General features: G+C 40.1%; 1 protein-coding gene across 4 annotated transcripts in view; it reads left to right on the top strand.

The window, feature by feature from the left end:
* ATP8A2 (ATPase phospholipid transporting 8A2) overlaps nt 1–19,294 on the top strand; it is a 999,149-nt gene that overhangs the window by 544,302 nt on the left and 435,553 nt on the right. For all 4 annotated transcript variants that reach the window (XM_073662455.1, XM_073662456.1, XM_073662454.1 and 1 more), the window contains one exon: nt 4,276–4,386. In XM_073662455.1, coding sequence (XP_073518556.1) covers nt 4,276–4,386 — 111 coding nt within the window. The remainder of the gene's footprint in view (nt 1–4,275; nt 4,387–19,294) is intronic.

Raw genomic sequence — 19,294 nt, 5'->3', positions numbered from 1 at the left:
CCCCCAATTTTTTTACAGCACAATTCTTTCAAAATGGAAACCGCCACTATAATCACAGTGCCGCTTCCCTTACCAGATGTGGGTAAATGGCAGCCATTTTTATCATTCTTCGGCTGGTTCACTACTCGTCCACAAACTCTTCCTGAGTCCTGCTGAGGATGGCCTCAAACAGTCCTCCATACAGAATAATGGCCTCACATAGTCCTCCATACAGTATAATGGACCCCCACATAGTCCTCCATACAAAATAATGGGCCCTACATAGTCCTCCATACAGTATAATGTACTCCACCTAGTCCTCCATACAGAATAATCGCCCCACATAGTCCTCCATACAGTATAATGGCCTCACTCAGTCCTCCATACAGAATAATGGCCTCACATAGTCCTCCATGCAGAATAATGGCCTCACATAGTCCTCCATACAGTATAATGGACCCCCACATAGTCCTCCATACAAAATAATGGGCCCTACATAGTCCTCCATACAGTATAATGTACTCCACCTAGTCCTCCATACAGAATAATTGCCCCACATAGTCCTCCATACAGTATAATGGACCCCCACATAGTCCTCCATACAAAATAATGGGCCCCACATAGTCCTCCATACAGAATAATGAGCCCCACATAGTCCTCCATACAGTATAATGGGCCCCACATAGTCCTCCATATAGAATAATGAGCCCGACATAGTCCTCCATACAGAATAATGGGCCCCACATAGTCCTCCATAAAGAATAATGGGTCCCACATAGTCTTCCATACAGAATAATGGGTCCTGCATAGTCCTCCATACAAAATAATGGGCCTCACATAGTCCTCCATACAGTATAATGGGTCCCACATAGTCCTCCATACAGAATAATGGCCCCACATAGTCCTCCATACAGTAGAATGGGCCCCACATAGTCCTCCATACAGTATAATGGGTCCCACATAGTCCTCCATACAGAATAATGGCCCCACATAGTCCTCCATACAGAATAATGGGCCCCACATAGTCCTCCATACAGAATAATGACCCCACATAGTCCTCCATACAGAATAATGTGCCCCACATAGTCCTCCATACAGTATAATGGGCCTCACATAGCCCTTCATACAGAATAATTGCCCCACATAGTCCTCCACACAGTATAATGGACCCCCACATAGTCCTCCATACAAAATAATGGGCCCCACATAGTCCTCCATACAGAATAATGAGCCACACATAGTCCTCCATACAGTATAATGGGCCCCACATAGTCCTCCATACAGAATAATGAGCCCGACATAGTCCTCCATACAGTAGAATGGGCCCCACATAGTCCTCCATACAGTATAATGGGTCCCACATAGTCCTCCATACAGAATAATGGCCCTACATAGTCCTCCATACAGTATAATGGGCCTCACATAGCCCTCCATACAGAATAATGGGCCTCACATAGTCCTCCATACAGTATAATGGGTCCCACATAGTCCTCCATACAGAATAATGGCCCCACATAGTCCTCCATACAGTAGAATGAGCCCCACATAGTCCTCCATACAGTATAATGGGTCCCAGATAGTCCTCCATACAGAATAATGGCCCCACATAGTCCTCCATACAGAATAATGGGCCCCACATAGTCCTCCATAAAGAATAATGGCCCCACATAGTCCTCCATACAGAATAATGGGCCCCACATAGTCCTCCATACAGTATAATGGGCCTCACATAGCCCTCCATACAGAATAATGGGCCTCACATAGTCCTCCATATAGAATAATGGGCCTCACATAGTTCTCCATACAGAATAATGGGCCCCACATAGTCATCCATACAGAATAATGGCCCCACATAGTCCTCCATACAGAATAATGGCCCCACATAGTCCTCCATACAGAATAATGGCCCCACATAGTCCTCCATACAGACTAATGGCCCCACATAGTCCTCTATACAGACTAATGGCCCCACATAGGGGTGGCTGTTCTGGTGTCGCAGGCCAAATATAATCACCCTGCAGGCCAGATTTGTCCCCCGGGCTGGAGTTTGACATGTGTGCAATAGGCGGATAGGTGGAAGAAGGAGGAGGTGGTATCCACCTGATAGCTGAACAGAAGAAGGTGTTGCACACACCTCTCAGTAGTCTACTGTAAACAGATAATAAATGAAATAATACCCCTGCACTATTGCTGGACTCTATAACATGCTACTTCATACACTGTGCTGAAGAACGATGTGTACAAAAATAAATGGACAGACTGTGTTGGGCAGTAAGAAAATTAAGCACCATGCAAAAATAAACTAAATAGTATCAATATAAGTCCAGCTGAACAGTAGGTTAATGGATCAGCGTAATCACAGTCACCTCTGATGAAGGACACCAGCCTTTCCGAAGGAAATGAAGTGTGGACTCTCTCATCTTCCGTACCTCAAGACTGTGTGCCGTCACACTTTCTGTGGCTCAGTGCCTTTCTTCCGTCTCCAGGTATGCCACCTGTCGGGGCGCCTCGTCTCCTGCATCACTCGTTCACGCTGTTTCCTCTGGGATCTGGAAATCTTCAGACACCCAACCACCGCCTGCAAGGATTCAACCTAAGACCTTGGCACTTTTTGTTGCCGTGTGTAGGGTGAGTGGGACGTTGCCAGACCACATGTTCGGCCAACTACTGTTTTTATATCAGAATTTTATTTAACTTATGTTTATTTCTGATGGCCTCTGTTATTTAGACAGTTACTTGTATACACTTCTGGTCTATGGTTATACTATTTATTCAGTATTTTTCTTCTGCTTGTAATTTAGTATTCTATTAGACTGCTGTTTAACTGGACTTATATTGATACTATTTAGTTTTATTTTTGTGTGGTGCTTAATTTTCTTACTGCCCAACACAGTCTGTCTGTTTATTTTTGTATGAAGTAGCATTTTATATGGTCCAGCTATAGCGCGGGGTTATTATTTCATTAATTATCACCTTTCCTATGAATAATATCTATTTCAACTGGAAACATATAACAAAAAATATAAAAGAAACTTGAAAAAAAATATCCACTGGGGTAAAATTACCAATCAGTCAAAATATAAAAAAGCTGATCTGTGATTACTACCTTCAGATTAGATACAGATGGACATATTATGGCTCCTTGTCATATGTTTAGGTCCAAGAAAAGGATAGCATCCTTTCCTCTTGAAGCAGTAAACCTTTTTCCAAAGCATATTTTGGGAAAGACTTTCTTCATCGAACAGGATTGGATCTGATCCGTCCTTGATGCTAAACATGTGGCTCCTATACAGCCACTATATGGCCATGTGCAGGAACCCTAAGACTGTTGCTTAGTCTAGACTTTGAAGAGAGAAAAGGCGGCACTCTCTGTCCCATAAAAATGTATTTTATTGCAAAATCATTAAAAAATGGATGCAGGAGAATGCAGGTGCAAGAGATGGATGATTGCCGTTTCGCACACAATGGTGCTTCAACTGGTCCAAACACGTGTTTGGACAAGTTGAAGCACCATTGTGTGCGAAACGGCCATTGTTCTTCTCTTGCACCTGCATTCTCCTGTGTCCATTTTTTTAATGATTTTGAAATAAAATAAGTTTTTATGGTACAGAGAGTGCCGCCTTTTCTCTCTTCCAAGTCTTACGAAAATCTTGCATTTGGTGAAGCACCTGGAGTTCCCGTATAATCACGAGGTGTGTGTCTTTATCCTTTAAGATACTGTGAGTTATGAATAGTGCCATTTTCTTTCTTGTTTTTTTGCACATTGTTGCTCAGTGTATTCAATAATTCAGTCAGTTCGCAATATCTCCACTTTAAGCTGTATTCCCACATTTAGTCTAATGACAAACGGGTCGGAAAGATTTGGTCAGTAAAATAATGCAAATTGGTGCTTCCCAGGAAGGAAAAAAAAACCTCTCTCGCTAGTGCCACCCATCAAGTTATCTACCTTTATAAGTCAATGTCTGACCATTTAATGAACTGGTTGAATATATTATTCTCTGGATGCAACTTTGGGGGCAGTTGGGGCTCACTTATCTGCTCTGATGAGGTGAAAGTACCCCAAAGCATCTGTCTGTATATAGCTAATAATAACTCTAGAAGTTCCGCGTTAAAGGGTCAACAATAAAGTACAAGGTTGCTGGACACAATAGTTGGCACTAGCGATATAGTTTTCTTTCCTTTCAAGAAAAAGCTCATTTGAAAGTGTTTTTCTTTCCCTTTTGAGCGTTGACAATAATAAGGTATAAAAAAATGTAAGGTAACTCATGTAATTTCCCATTTTATTCTTCTTCATAGTTTTCTTATTTGGAGAAACTTCTTCTAGTCCATGGAGCTTGGAGTTACAATCGAGTAACCAAATGCATCCTCTACTGTTTCTACAAGAATGTGGTCCTGTACATCATTGAGGTAAGATTAATGGCAAACTAAACAAGAACATCAAGCTAGCATGCTAAGTATTGTCTACCCGCCTGCATGGGACATCCGCTGCTCGGCCTTAACTTAAGCCAAATATAACAGACAAGAACGGCACAGGCATTTATCAGGTGGCAAATTTTGCTTAGCATCATTTGCACAGATCCCTCTAAAAATGGCTCAGCTTACTGTGTTCACAAACTAAATGCCCAAAATCCATTAAGTGCACGGAGACAGCTGCCACAATGCTATACGGGCACATGTTCCAGGCTTCTTAGTCCTGGCCGTAGATCTTCCCAGCTCTTTAGATTTCAACTTCAAACACAAGTTTGCATAGCGCTGTCTTGGCTATCATAGGGCTGTGCGGTTATGCTTTCGTTCAGCAAACAAATCCATGTATAAATCCCAGGCTAGACCGTACAGCTACTAAATGCAGCTTGGGAACACATCTTCGGCTTTGATATGTATATCACTGATGAAATGATACTGGTGACCTTCTCTGTCTGAAGGGGGCAGAAGAAGTCAGTAATCTCTATGCAACTGGACATCAAGAGCTTGTCTGCAATGTCACTTGCGGCACACCCTGAAATTTTAATCATGTCACAGAATGGGTCCAGTATCAGAAAGCATGCAAAAAAAAAGAAAGTAATACTCTCCAGGAACTTGAATTGAGTTTCTAGTTCTGGCTTATATCCTAAGTCATGTGATAAGGCTCGTCACTATTGACTTTTAGGATTGCTACTTCATGTAGGTGGCACTAGAGTTTTGATGCTTTTCCTCTCTGAAGAGACAATCTGCATATTTCCCAGAGGAGCATCGCGGCTTTAAAAGTCTCCTCACCTTGACATGCTTAACATGTCGCTCTCCGCAAGGAGAAATGTTACCCCTTAGATAGAGCTAGAAAAACATGGCTACTTGTTTCCAAACACAGTGCCACATTTTTCCATGGATCATGTCTCAAGCTTATACAAGTAAGTAAAACAAAAAAAAATGAGCCGGAACACATGTTGGTATAAGTGCGGTGCGTAGGTGCACATTCACACTGTGGCCATTAACAGACCTAAAATAACAACAAAATGAGCAAATATCCTGCAGTAAGTAAATAAGCAAATAGTAATAGTAGATGTAAATAACTTAGGGTACTTAGTTGATACTATTTTGATCAAAAAAGCGTTAAAGCCTTCCCACCGTGACAAGTTCATCTCGTTATGTGTCAGCAGACTGTCCTGAGAATAGGAAAGGGCAGAACAGGACCAAGACCTGACTGTTTTTTATAGGCTTGTGGGGACCTAAATAGACAAGATGCTCAGCCCCAAAAGGAAGAGCCACCACACCCCTGTATGTACAAAGCACAAAAAAATATTGCAAAACCAAAGAAATTAGCTAGAACTCATATTTTATAAGTGCAATGTGTATTTGCTCATTCACACTGTGACCATTTAACAGACAGAACCTAAGATAATAACAAAATGAGCAAATACCATGCAGCAAGTAAGTAAATAAATTATCTGTTAGACAATAGCGATGAAAAGATATCAAGTACTCCATAAATGGGATAAAATCTTCGAATTTAATTCAGGGACATAAATATAGACAAGGACATAATAGTCAGCAAGACCAACACATTTCGATCAGAAGGTCAAGTCATGACTAAGTTCTTCTGGTCGAAACGCGTTGGTTTTGCTGACAAACCTGTTCTGTCTATATTTACGTCCCTGAAATAAATTTGAAGATTTTAGCCCATTTACGGAGTTCTGGATATCTTTTCATCGTTATTGTCCAACAAGATCTTGTGTTCGTGCACCTGTATGAGGACTATATTGGCAGACTGGTGAGCTGGAATCCCTTTTGCCTGCAAGTATGAAAGTCATCCACTATCCTTAGAATAAGGGAAAACTTCCCGATCCCTGGGACCCAAACTAATCCTGAAGAAGGACTCCGAAGAGGCCTTTCTGAATGGAGCAGAGGTCGAGCATGCACACCTCTACTTCATTCATTCTCAATCGGACCTCCGGAGGTGACCAAGTGCTGCTCTCCACTGGTCTTCAACACTTACACTCCCATTAAGAATGAATGGAAAGGAGGTACGCATGTTCAACCTCTGCTCAATTCAGATGGTACCGTTTAAAGGGAATCTGTCAGCCGGTTTTTGCTATGTAATCTGAAGACAGCAGGAGACAGAGGCTGAAACACAGAATTCAGGGATGTGTCACGTGTGTGAAGGATTTATTACTAAGAAATTAACATTGCTGGACTAGTCGGGCAACTAAGCAGCTCACTGTCTATGGACGTTATACACAGAGAGCCTGGTGTGGGCGGGGTTAGCTTTCTCAGCTCTGCTTCATTCTAAATCTAAAAGCTCTGATTGTGTCAGACCTGCTCTACCCAGTAAATTAAGTGATATATCGCTGGATTCACCTTCACTTTTCCTACATTATGCTTCTCTCAGATGACTTAGCAAAAACCTGCTGACAGATTCCCTTTAAAGCTCTGTTCATGGAATCAATGTGGGTCTTAGAGGTCAGACCCCTAGTGATTGGAATCTTATCCCCTATTCTATAGATAAGGGATGACTTCCCAACTTGGTAAAACTTCTTTAATGTTTAGTACGAGTTTACTGAATATATCATTAGATGTGTTTATTAGTCTGAAATAGTGGAAATAGTTGTACACATAGCTTTTATTAATATTATGACAGATGGGATTACCACTGCAATGGACCTCCCTTTATGAGCCAGGACATAGAGATAAAATAGTGCCATCTGCCCTGGTGAACCCTTTTTTTTATACATTATTTCGTCTATCCAGTTATCTGAATGGCTATCATGTAATACCATATTCCTCCTGCAGTGGCCGCTGCAGGAGAACTGAGAGAGTATGCCGAGCTTACCCCAGTGATGACGGTTGTTCAAGGGAGGTTCGGACCGCCGGGCCCTCAGGAATCATTTGATTGTTGGGGCATCGAAAGGGTTAATTATACATAAGTCCTATTGTGTGTCGCCTAGAAATTCAGTTTTATCCCATCATAGGAGTGGCGGTGAAATGCTTAAATACTTTTTTTTAATTTCTGTAAAAATATTCTTTACTTTAGGTTGATTTTATAAGATGAAAAGTAGGTGCAGCTGAGCATAGTGCACGGCTCATGGGATCTAAGAATAATACAGCTCAGCAGATGTCTTATAACAGGAAGAAATACACTTCCAGACATAGGATCAACTCAGTACTTCTGCTGAATTTCTAGTACAAAAATAAACCAACTGCAACTTTTTTTTCTTTCCACGTGTGCACATTATTTAGAATTGGTTCCTATGAATACCCAAAAACCATGTAGGGCTCATTTAGCATGGATGAATTACCATAGACCTCCTGGTTGGTGCACGACTGTGTTTATTTGGTCTTTATTTTTAGGAGGGGGGTAGGTGTAAGTGATTATAGGGGTGATCTTACTTTGACTTTTTTTTTACACGTCTCAGCATTTTTCAGAATATGTTCTATTTTAGGGAAACCCACAAAAATAGCGTGCAAGGCACAATATCTTAAGAAATATCTAATTATTATTAGATAATAATTAAAATAGTACATACAAAGTTAAGACATCATTGACACACATAGGTATAAAAGGATCCAATAAATGACATGAGAAGTGTATATTATGTAGCATAGCTGGGAAGGACAGGGTTAAATCCCAGCTCTGCAGTGAGTGATTAGAAGCTTCTGCAGTGTTTATCTAAGAAGCAGGAAGTAGATTCAAGGAGTGCTGGATCAGTGACCACTTAAGGATAGGCCATCAATGTTCAAGTCCCGGACAACCCCTTTAATGACCAATCTTAAGAATAGATCAGCAAGGTCTTAGTCCTGGAAACTTCTTTAAAAGCAGCTTGATGATCTGAAACATACAAGTGTCACAAAAATGCAAAAATAGAAGACATTGGGAAGGGGGCATATACTTTTTCACAGCACTATAACTCGAGTCTCAATGAAACACTCTACTGCCAGGTATTGCACTGTACAAGTCATAGTCTTTCTCTGCATTAAGGCGAGAGATTTTAGAGAAAGGATTGTGATATTTGAGAGTACGTGAGAGTCTCTACATCAATACAAAATGAACTATACCGGAGCTTCCGGACTGCGCACTTTGGTATGCACAGGCCCATAAAGTAGACATCTATTCATCCCACAAGATGTGTGAGCTTCTACATCTCTGTATCTATTAGCCGCACTATCTGCCTAGAAGCGCCTAATCTTACATATTTTCTAGATGTGTCTTTCTGGCTTCCTACCAATACATATACAGTGCTGCACTATGGGAGACAACGTGGACTCATTCAGTTCACTTCCAGCACACAGGATTCTGAGACGCATTAGAAAGTCAGAGGGCAAACTATTTTGGGAGAAGGCCAAAGCCTGGAAGCACTGAGCTATGACTGGAATTAAGTTTTGAAGCTTTCCCTTTCTATCAAAAATATACATCATGTCGCTATATACAGTCTCCGTGCTTTAGGTTGATATTTCTTACTCAACCCATTGTTGTTCCTTGATAGACTTAATTTTATGATAATATTGAATTCAGGTCTAGCACCCGGTGAACCCAGAAAAGTGCCAGGGTTTTTGGCATCAAAGGGGCCCACCTTGGCCAAGTTTCAATATGCGGTATCCACCATAGATGTATAGCGGTTTTGCACACTGCATATATGGAGCGGGCTCAAGAGCTGAGCCCTCATCATACAATGTGGGTGTCGGCTGTGTAATACAGCCAGTATTTGACTTTCACTGCTGCGAACGGAGCTAACTCTTTAGATGATGCTTATTTTGGGAATAAGAGGGAGTTGTCCCCTCCGACGGTCATCGACTCCGTCGCAACATGATTGTGAGGCGAATTACTTTTTCTGGGAGCCAGAGTGCCTACTGAAGGCCCCCATGTTTGCCATGTTTGCATATTTGTGAAGCCAAAATTGTGCCTGGACGTCATAGAAGATCAGTAATTACAATACACTGAGAAATGTGTTAATTTATTTTACTCCCTTATATAGCGCCATTAATTCCACAGCACTTTACAGATATCATCTTCACTGTCCCCATTGGGGCTCACAATCTAAATACATTATGTCAGTGTATTGTTCAAGCACAGATCACAGATTCCCCTAGGAAGGTCAAGAAAAATCTTTAAAAAAAAATAAAAATCTTAAAAAAATATAAACGTTTATATCATCACAATCATATTTTCCCAGAACATAAATAAAATCTAATAATTAAAAATATATATGGTATCGTCGTGTGCGTAACTGGCTGAACTCATAAAATATCATAATATTCATCCCATACGGTGAACGACAAAATGGACGAAAAAATGAAAATGCAAAAGGTAAAAGCTGGTGATAAAAAGCGCTAAGGCATATAAAATTCAGCAATTGCTACCTTTATTGAAGTCCTTGTAAAATGAAAATGACAGAATCTCTATTTTATTGTTCACTTCGCTTCCCAAAAAGAGAATAAAACAGATCAGAAAGTCATACAGACCCCAAAATGGTATTGATAAAAACAGCTCATATTGCAAAAAAAAAGGCATAATACAGCTCTATGGCCCGAAAAATAAAAAAGTGAAAGCAAAGAAGGAAAAATTAAAGCAAATTTGGGCTCACTGGGCCATTTAAATTTAAGGTTAAAGAGTTGTCACTATATTTCCTTCATACTATTATTTGACTACAGTTTTGGAATGATTACTCAGACTTCAAAACAACTTCGATTTATTTACTGCCAACATATTTTGCAGCGCTGCACAAAGATTGTCATTGCTTACCTGTGTCCCCATTAAAGGGAATCTGTCAGCAGGTTTTTGCTATGTAATTTGAAGACAGCATGCTATAGGGGTTAAAACACCGATTTCAGCGATGCCTCTCTTATCAATCTCCATGGTTTTGTTTGCTTGCAGTGATTGTTTTCGCACCAGTAATTTATCATTTCTTGGACACAGCAGCTCTGTGCATGCTAGTCCGACTCCGCCCCCTCCTGTGATAGGCAACTCACTGTCTATGGACATTGTATATACACAGCCTGATGTGGGCGGGGTTAGCTTCCTCAGCTTTGCTGTATTGCTGAATTTAAAAACTCTGATTATGTCAGAAAGGCTGCACCCAGAAAACGACATTGTTGGGTTCAGCTTCTCTTTGCCTACGTCAGGCTGCTCTCAGATGAGGTAGAAAACACCTGCTGACAGATTGCCTTTAAGGCTCACAATCTACATGCCAAATTAACCCATCAGTATGTTTTTAGAGTGTGGGAGGACATCAAAGTGCCTGGAGGAAACCCACAAAAACATGGGGAGAACATACTAACGCATGCAAATGTTGTCTTGTTCAGATTGAAACCCATGACCCCCACAACCTAAGGCAACAGTATTATTGAGCCAACAGGCTGACCAATGGACCTATAGATCTGATTCAGAAGGTTGGATTTAGGCCATGTTCCCATGTGTGGAAGCTCAGATTTTTTTTAAGTTGTATTTTTTTCCCCAAACTATGCAATAACATTCTGCGCTGTTTATTGCTTTTTTTGTTGCTTTTTTTTAAAGTTGTTTTGGGTGCACAATTTTTACACTTAGTGCTCATGCACATGACCGTAAAAATCAAATCGTGTTGACAGATCACACTATTCCCCATGTTATTCTATGCGGCCGTGCACATGTCTGATTTTTTTCCTTGGATCAATTATTAGATTGCACTCAGCCATTAATGTCTATGGGTCCATGGAAAAAATCTGACCTCACTTGGATGACATCAGACTGTGGTTTGGTTTTCACATACTGGCAGAATGGAGTAGGTGGAGAATTTTTATTTTTTTATTTTCCACATCTGAGAAAATCAGATCACACTGATCAAACTCTGATCAGAGTGTGATTAGTATGAGAGAAAATCAGTCGTGTGACCCTAGCCTTAAAAGTAGCATTACAAGTTTACATGTTTTTTTTTCAGGCACCTTATAGAAGTATATACTACTGAAAACATGGAGTCATACATTCAAAGGTATATATAATAATACATTTTATTAGATTATGGACACAAATTGCCAAAAATTGTAAACATACATATAAAGGATAAAAGCGATAACAATGGGACTCAGGTATTATAGAGCATGTGGTCCACAGAAATATACTAAAGAGGGTAGAAAGAATATATCAAAACTGTAAAGTGCCAGTGCTTAGATGATGATACGTGTTGATGTCAGGGTTAATACATATATGCCTATTTAGCAAGAAAGGATCAGCTAGACATCTGCCATATGTACAGCCCCCAGAGGAAGCCCACGTGAAACTCGTGTCGGGGCTGCGAGCATTGTGTCCCACAGGGAAAGACATGGGTAAGAAATATCTTCATTTTTGTGTCTAGGTTAATAGCTGACGGTTCTAGATAACTTCCTACTTAGAAGCAGGATAATATAGACTACTCTACCATATATTAAGGGTCGCCATACCTGATCCTTTCTTGCTAAATAGGCATTTATGTATTAACCCTGACATCATTACATATCATCATGGTAGCACTGGCACTTTACAGTTTTGATATGCTTTTCTACCCTCTCCAGTATATTTCTGTGGACCACATGCTCTCTAATACCTGAGTCACATTGTTATCGCTTTTATCCTTTATATGTATGTTTACAAATTTTGCCAGTTTGTGTCTATAATCTGATAAAATGTATTATTATATATACCTTTTGGACATATGACTCCATGCTTTCAGTAGTATATTCTGTGTTGGGAGTGTCCATTTCTCCTATTGAATAGGCCTTTCATCATTGGCACAGGGCCTATAATACGCAGAGTGTTAATGTGCTATGTTTTCTGCTCACATAATTTTGTTTAAACCTTATAGAATAATAATAATAATAAATTTTATTTATATAGCACCAACATATTCCGCAGCACTTTACAATTAAGTAGGGACATAAACAGACAATATAAACAATACAATGTATCACATTTCAACAGTTACATGAGGAGTGAGGGCTCACAAGCTTACAATCTATATAGAAATGGGGGGACACAATAGGTAGAACATGGTCATCAGCCAGTATCTGTTTAAGGGCAGTTACTGTGTGGTATTTGGTGCATGGAGGATGTGGAGACAGATCAATAGTCAGGGGCAGATTAAGATTAATATTTAGGACGGAACAGGGGAGAGTTAGGTTGGTGAGTTGAGGTGATAGGCATGTCTAAACAGAGGTGTTTTTAAAGCACGTTTGAAGACATGGGGGCTAGATATCAGTCGGATCATTTGGGGCAGTGCATTCCAGAAAACTGGCGCGGCACGAGAGAAGTCTTGGAGACGGAGGTGTAAGGTTCAGATTAAGGAGGATGTTAGTCTTAGATCAGGTGCACAACGGAGGGCGCGGGAGGGGTGATAGACAGAAATGAGGGATGAGATATAGGGCGGTGCAGAACTGTGGAGAGCTTTGTGGGTGAGATAGATGAGTTTGTATTGTATTCTGTGGTGAATGGGTAACCAGTGCAATGACTGGCACAGGGTAGAGGTGTCGGTGAAGCGGCTTGATAGAAATACGACCCTGGCTGCTGCATTCAGGACGGATTGGAGAGGAGAGAGTTTGTTTAGAGGGAGACCGATCAGAAGAGAGTTGCAGTTGTCCGGACAAGAGTGAATAAGAGCGAAAGTAAGAGTTTTTGCAGCATCAAAGGTGAGAAAAGATCGGATTCTGGGGATGTTTTTAAGGTGCAGGTGACAAGAGCGAGTGAGTGATTGAATATGGGGAATAAAGGAAAGTTGTGTGTCAAATATGACTCCAAGACAGCGAGCTTGCTGCTTGGGAGTTATAGTTGCACCATGCAAGGAAATTGAAAAATCAGGTAGAGATAGGTTAGTAGAGGGAGGAAAAATAAGGAGTTCAATTTTGGAGAGATTCAGTTTCAGATAGAGGGAGGACATGATGTTAGAGACAGCGGACAGACAATCACTGGTATTTTGTATTAGAGTGGGGGTGTTGTCAGGTGAAGAAGTGTATAGTTGGGTGTCGTCAGCATAGAGATGATACTGGAACCCAAATCTGCTGATGATTTGTGCAATAGGGGCAGTATGCAAGGAGAAGAGGAGGGGACCTTGGACTGATCCTTGTGGAACCCCGATAGTAAGGGGAAGATTAGAGGAAGAAGAGCCGGCAAAAGATACCGTGAAGGAGCAGTCATAGAGATAGGAGGAGAACCTGGAGAGAGCGGTGTCCTTTAGGCCTATAGAGCGGAGCATAGTGAGGAGGAGCTGGTGATCCACAGTGTCAAAAGTGGCAGAGCGATCCAGGAGAAACAGCAGGGAGTATTAACCATTAGATTTAGCTGTTAGAGACTTTAGTGAGGGCAGTTTCAGTAGAGCGTGAGGAGCGGAAACCGGATTGTAAAGGGTTGAGAAGAGAGTTATCTGAGAGATAGCGGATTAAACGGGAGTGGACCAGGCGTTCCCGGAGTTTAGAGATGAAGGGAAGATTAGAGACAGGTCTGTAGTTAGCAGTGCAGTTCTCATCCAGGGATGGCTTTTTAAGTAATGGGGTTATGATGCATGTTTGAATGAAGAGGGAAAGATACTTGAAGAAAGAGAGAGGTTAAATATTTTAGTTAGGTGGGTAGTGACAGCTGGGGAAAGGGACTGAAGGAGATGTGAGGGAATAGGGTCACTGTTGCAGGTCGTAGGGCGAGAAGAAGCGAGGAGTCTGGTCACTTCTTCTGTGACGGATCTTTATATATAGAAGTATATAAAGGAACAATGCACCAAAAGACGCATAGTTCTGCAGTGTCATTAGGCACACAATGGGCATGATTTTTCATGAAATAATATTAATTTAGCTTGAACTGGTAAACGCAGCGGAAAAAAATGCAGCTGTAAAAATACTATGTTTAAATTACAGGGGGATAATGTAATCTAATGCGACCTTAATGGCCAACTTTTTGTTTTAATGAGTAGTTGTGCTTTCAAGTGGACTTTGCTTTTAGGTTATGTTCACACAATGCAATTGTGCTGCTTTTTTTTTCCTGAAATTTTCCAGAATTGTGGAAAGGTTGCTGTGTTTTTATAGGAATTTAAAAAAAATGCAGTGTGATTGTATCTCGTGAACGTGGCCTTACAGTTTGGGTCTATACAGATACTTGGTTTTTGACAGAGACATAAGCAACTGGTTACACATCTCTACCCTCTACAATCAATTGTGGTATATATCCTTTATATTTTTATATATGATGGGTATTTTATCAATGTTTCTGAGCGGTTCTTTTCTACCATCTAATTAGAAAAATGATCCAATATTTTGTATTTACTCCCAATATTTACTTATTAGAGTCTGATTTTCAGAATCGGTTGTTTTTACTGCTATAAATTTCGCAACATGTGAAATAGGACAGATTTTTTTTAGTCACAGTAAGTATTTCAAGAAGTACATACTTGGGTGGTCTAGAAGGAATGCACCTCAAAGAATCCCTAATATTGTGGCTGTGCCAGACTAAAAACTCCTTCTGGTTTATTTTTTCTATTTTTGAAGAAATACACATTAACATCCTATGTGTTTTGCTTAACAGCACAGGCAATAGTCTATGCATATTAATTACCCTATCACTTACAAGGATTGTTACTGTCCTTCTCAGAGAGGAGAGGTCAACCTGGTATATTTTATTAAACTAGATACTTCAATAAATTGTATTACGGCGCCCTACTGTTCAGGAACTTCCAATAGAGTAGTATTTATTGGGATACATATATATACACAGTGATCATCATAAATTAGTCCACCCCCTTTGAAAAGTAAGATTTAATCAATATCTCATTTAACACAAGAACAATTTCCAAAATTTTTGACAAGATTGGGTTTCATATAATATCTTTTTAACCCATAACATTAAAGTAAGGTTAATAATATAACTTTCATAACAAAATCTTCACTTTTATCCAAATTAGTCGATCCATAAATGAAAACTACTACATCTGATATTTTATATAACCTCCATGATTTTTAAGAACAACACCAAGTTTTTAGGCATGGAATGAACAAATTGACGATATATTGCAACATCTGTCTTTTTCTATTCTTAAAGAACGACCTCTTTTAGAGCCTGGATGCTGGATGGAGAGTGATGACAACTTGTCTCTTCAGAATTCCCCATAGGTGTTTGGTTGGGTTCAGATCAGGAGACACTTGGCCACTGAATCACTTGCACCCTGGTCTTCAGAAATGCAGTAGTAGCCTTAGCTGTGTGTTTTGGATCATTGTCGTGTTGGAAAAGTGCATGTCTACCAAGGGCACGGAGTGATGGCAGCATCTTCTCTTTCAGTATAGAGCACTATATCTGTGAATTCATGATACCATCAATGAAATATAGCTTCCTGACACCAGCAGCTCTAATGCAGCCCCACATAATGACACTGCCACCACCATGCTTCACTGTAGGCACTAATCATTTTTCTTTGTATTCCTCACCTTTGCAACGCCATACTATTCTGAAGATATCAGTTCCAAAAACCTTTATCTTGGTCTCATCACTCAGAGTATAGATTCCCAGTAGTCTTCATATTTTTGAGTGTGGGCAAATTATAGATAGGTTTTTTGTGCATGGGCTTCCTTCATGGACTGCACCCATACATGCCAATCCTCTGCAATATGCGCCGTATTGTGTCACAGGAAACTCTCACCCCAATTTGGCTTTCTTCTTCTTTAGTTAACTTCAGTGAACTTTCATGTCAATTTTCTTCAATCCTTTTCATCACAAGACACTTCTGTTTAACTATGACATTCTGTGGTCAGCCTGGATGTCTCAGTAAGATGGTTCCAGTTCCATCTTTGTTAGATTTTTGTATCACTTTTGCTACAGTATTCTGACTGAAGCTTTGCGAATCTTCTTGTACCCTTCACCTTTCTTGTGGAAAAAAATTATATTCTTTCTCAGGTCTTGTTACATTTCTCTTCCATGTGGTGCCATTGCTGGCAGCATGAAATAGCCAGGGGTTCTCTTTGTTAAGTAATGTCCTTTTCTAGTCTATTGTCTGCTGGACCCCTGTGTAATGAATAATTAGACATACTTGTGGTTGAATTCTTGTTAATTAGAATTTTGTAGTCCAAACTGTAGCTTCATTGCCAAGACTTTCATTGTTATGTACTCATTTGTGCTGCATGGCCCTGAATTAAATTGTTCGGAAAATTACTTTTTTGGGTGTCCAAAATAACAAATCTTGTCAATGGCCCAATTTTGTGGGAGTATTCTGTAGCATGGTATCCCATAGAAAATAAATGTTGATTCTGAAAGGAAACTCAAGGTTTTATAACAAGTCTGTTGGGGTGTACTCATATATGCTGAGCACTGTGTATCTATGTATATATATATATATATATATATATATATATATATATATATATATATATACAGTTAGGGCCATATATATATATATATATATATATATATTTGGATAGAGACAACATTTTTCTAATTTTGGTTCTAGACATTACCACAATGAATTTTAAACAAAACAATTCAGATGCAGTTGAAGTTCAAACTTTCAGCTTTCATTTGAGGGTATCCACATTAAAATTGGATGAAGGGTTTAGGAGTTTCAGCTCCTTAACATGTGCCACCCTGTTTTTAAAGGGACCAAAAGTAATTGGACAGATTAAATAATTGTAAATAAAATGTTCATTTCTAGTACTTGGTTGAAAACCCTTTGTTGGCAATGACTGCCTGAAGTCTTGAACTCATGGACATCACCAGACGCTGTGTTTCCTCCTTTTTGATGCTCTGCCAGTTCTTCACTGTGGTGGTTTTCAGTTGCTGTTTGTTTGTGGGCCTTTCTGTCTGAAGTTTAGTCTTTAACAAGTGAAATGCATGCTCAATTGGGTTGAGATCAGATGACAGACTTGGCCATTCAAGAATATGCCACTTCTTTACTTTAATAAACTCCTGGGTTGGTTTGGCTTTATGTTTTGGGTCATTGTCCATCTGTAGTATGAAACGATGACCAATCAGTTTGGTTGCATTTGGCTGGATCTGAGCACACAGTATGGCTCTGAATACATCAGAATTCATTCGGCTGCTTCTGTCCTGTGTCACATCATCAATAAACACTAGTGACCCAGTTCCACTGGCAGCCATGCATGCCCAAGCCATCACACTGCCTCCGCCGTGTTTTACAGATGATGTGGTATGCTTTGGATCATGAGCTGTACCACGCCTTCGCCATACTTTTCTCTTTCCATCATTCTGGTAGAGGTTGATCTTGGTTTCATCTGTCCATAGAATGACCTTCCAGAACTGTGCTGGCTCTTTTAGATGTTTTTTAGCAAAGTCCAGTCTAGCCTTTTTATTCTTGATGCTTATGAGTGGCTTGCACCATGCAGTGAACCCTCTGTATTTACTTTCATGCAGTCTTCTCTTTATGGTAGATTTGGATATTGATACGCCTACCTCCTGGAGAGTGTTGTTCACTTGGTTGGCTGTTGTGAATGAGTTCACCAGTGCTTTCTTTCTTTCTCAGGATGTACCAAACTGTAGATTTTGCCACTCCTAATATTGTAGCAATTTCTCGGATGGGTTTTTTCTGTTTTTGCAGCTTAAGGATGGCTTGTTTCACCTGCATGGAGAGCTCCTTTGACCGCATGTTTACTTCACAGCAAAACCTTCCAAATGCAAGCACCACACCTCAAATCAACTCCCGCCTTTTATCTGCTTAATTGAGAATGACATAACGAAGGGATTGCCCACACCTGTCCATGAAATGGCCTTGGAGTCAATTGTCCAATTACTTTTGGTCCCTTTAAAAACAGGGTGGCACATGTTAAGGAGCTGAAACTCCTAAACCCTCCATCCAATTTTAATGTGGATACCCTCAAATGAAAGCTGAAAGTCTGAACTTCAACTGCATCTGAATTGTTTTGTTTAAAATTCATTGTGGTAATGTCTAGAACCAAAATTAGAAAAATGTTGTCTCTGTCCAAATATATATGGACTTAACTATATATATATATATATATATATATATATATATATATATATATATATATATATATATATATATATATATACAGTACAGACCAAAAGTTTGGACACACCTTCTCATTTAAAGATTTTTCTGTATTTTCATGACTTTGAAAATTGTACATTCACACTGAAGGCATCAAAACTATGAATTAACACATGTGGAATTATATACTTAACAAAAAAAGTGTGAAACAGCTGAAAATATGTCTTATATTCTAGGTTCTTCAAAACCTTTTGCTTTGATGACTTTGCACACTCTTGGCATTTTCTTGATGAGCTTCAAGAGGTAGTCACCGGAAATGGTCTTCCAACAATCTTGAAGGAGTTCCCAGAGATGCTTAGCACTTGTTGGACCTTTTGCCTTCTCTCTGCTGTCCACCTCACCCCAAACCATCTCGATTGGGTTCAGGTCTGGTGACTGTGGAGGCCAGGTCATCTGGTGGCATAGCACCCCATCACTCTCCCTCTTGGTCAAATAGCCCTTACACAGCCTGGAGGTGTGTTTGGGGTCATTGTCCTGTTGAAAAATAAATGATGGTCCAACTAAATGCAAACCGGATGGAATAGCATGCCGCTGCAAGATGCTGTGGTAGCCATGCTGGTTCAGTATGCCTTCAATTTTGAATAAATCCCCAACAGTGTCACCAGCAAAGTACCCCCACACCATCACACCTCCTCCTCCATGCTTCATGGTGGGAACCAGGCACGTAGAGTCCATCCGTTCACCTTTTCTACGTCGCACAAAGACACGGTGGTTGGAACCAAAGATCTCAAATTTGGACTCAACAGACCAAAGCACAGATTTCCGCTGGTCTAATGTCCATTCCTTGTGTTCTTTAGCCCAAACAAGTCTCTTCTGCTTGTTGCCTGTCCTTAGCAGTGGTTTCCTAG

This window comes from Phyllobates terribilis, unplaced genomic scaffold, assembly GCF_046119375.1.
Source record: "Phyllobates terribilis strain yellow unplaced genomic scaffold, ASM4611937v1 Scaffold_2__4_contigs__length_985480577, whole genome shotgun sequence".
Classification (NCBI taxonomy): Eukaryota; Metazoa; Chordata; class Amphibia; order Anura; family Dendrobatidae; genus Phyllobates; species Phyllobates terribilis.
This window is presented reverse-complemented; position numbering and strand designations above follow the sequence as displayed.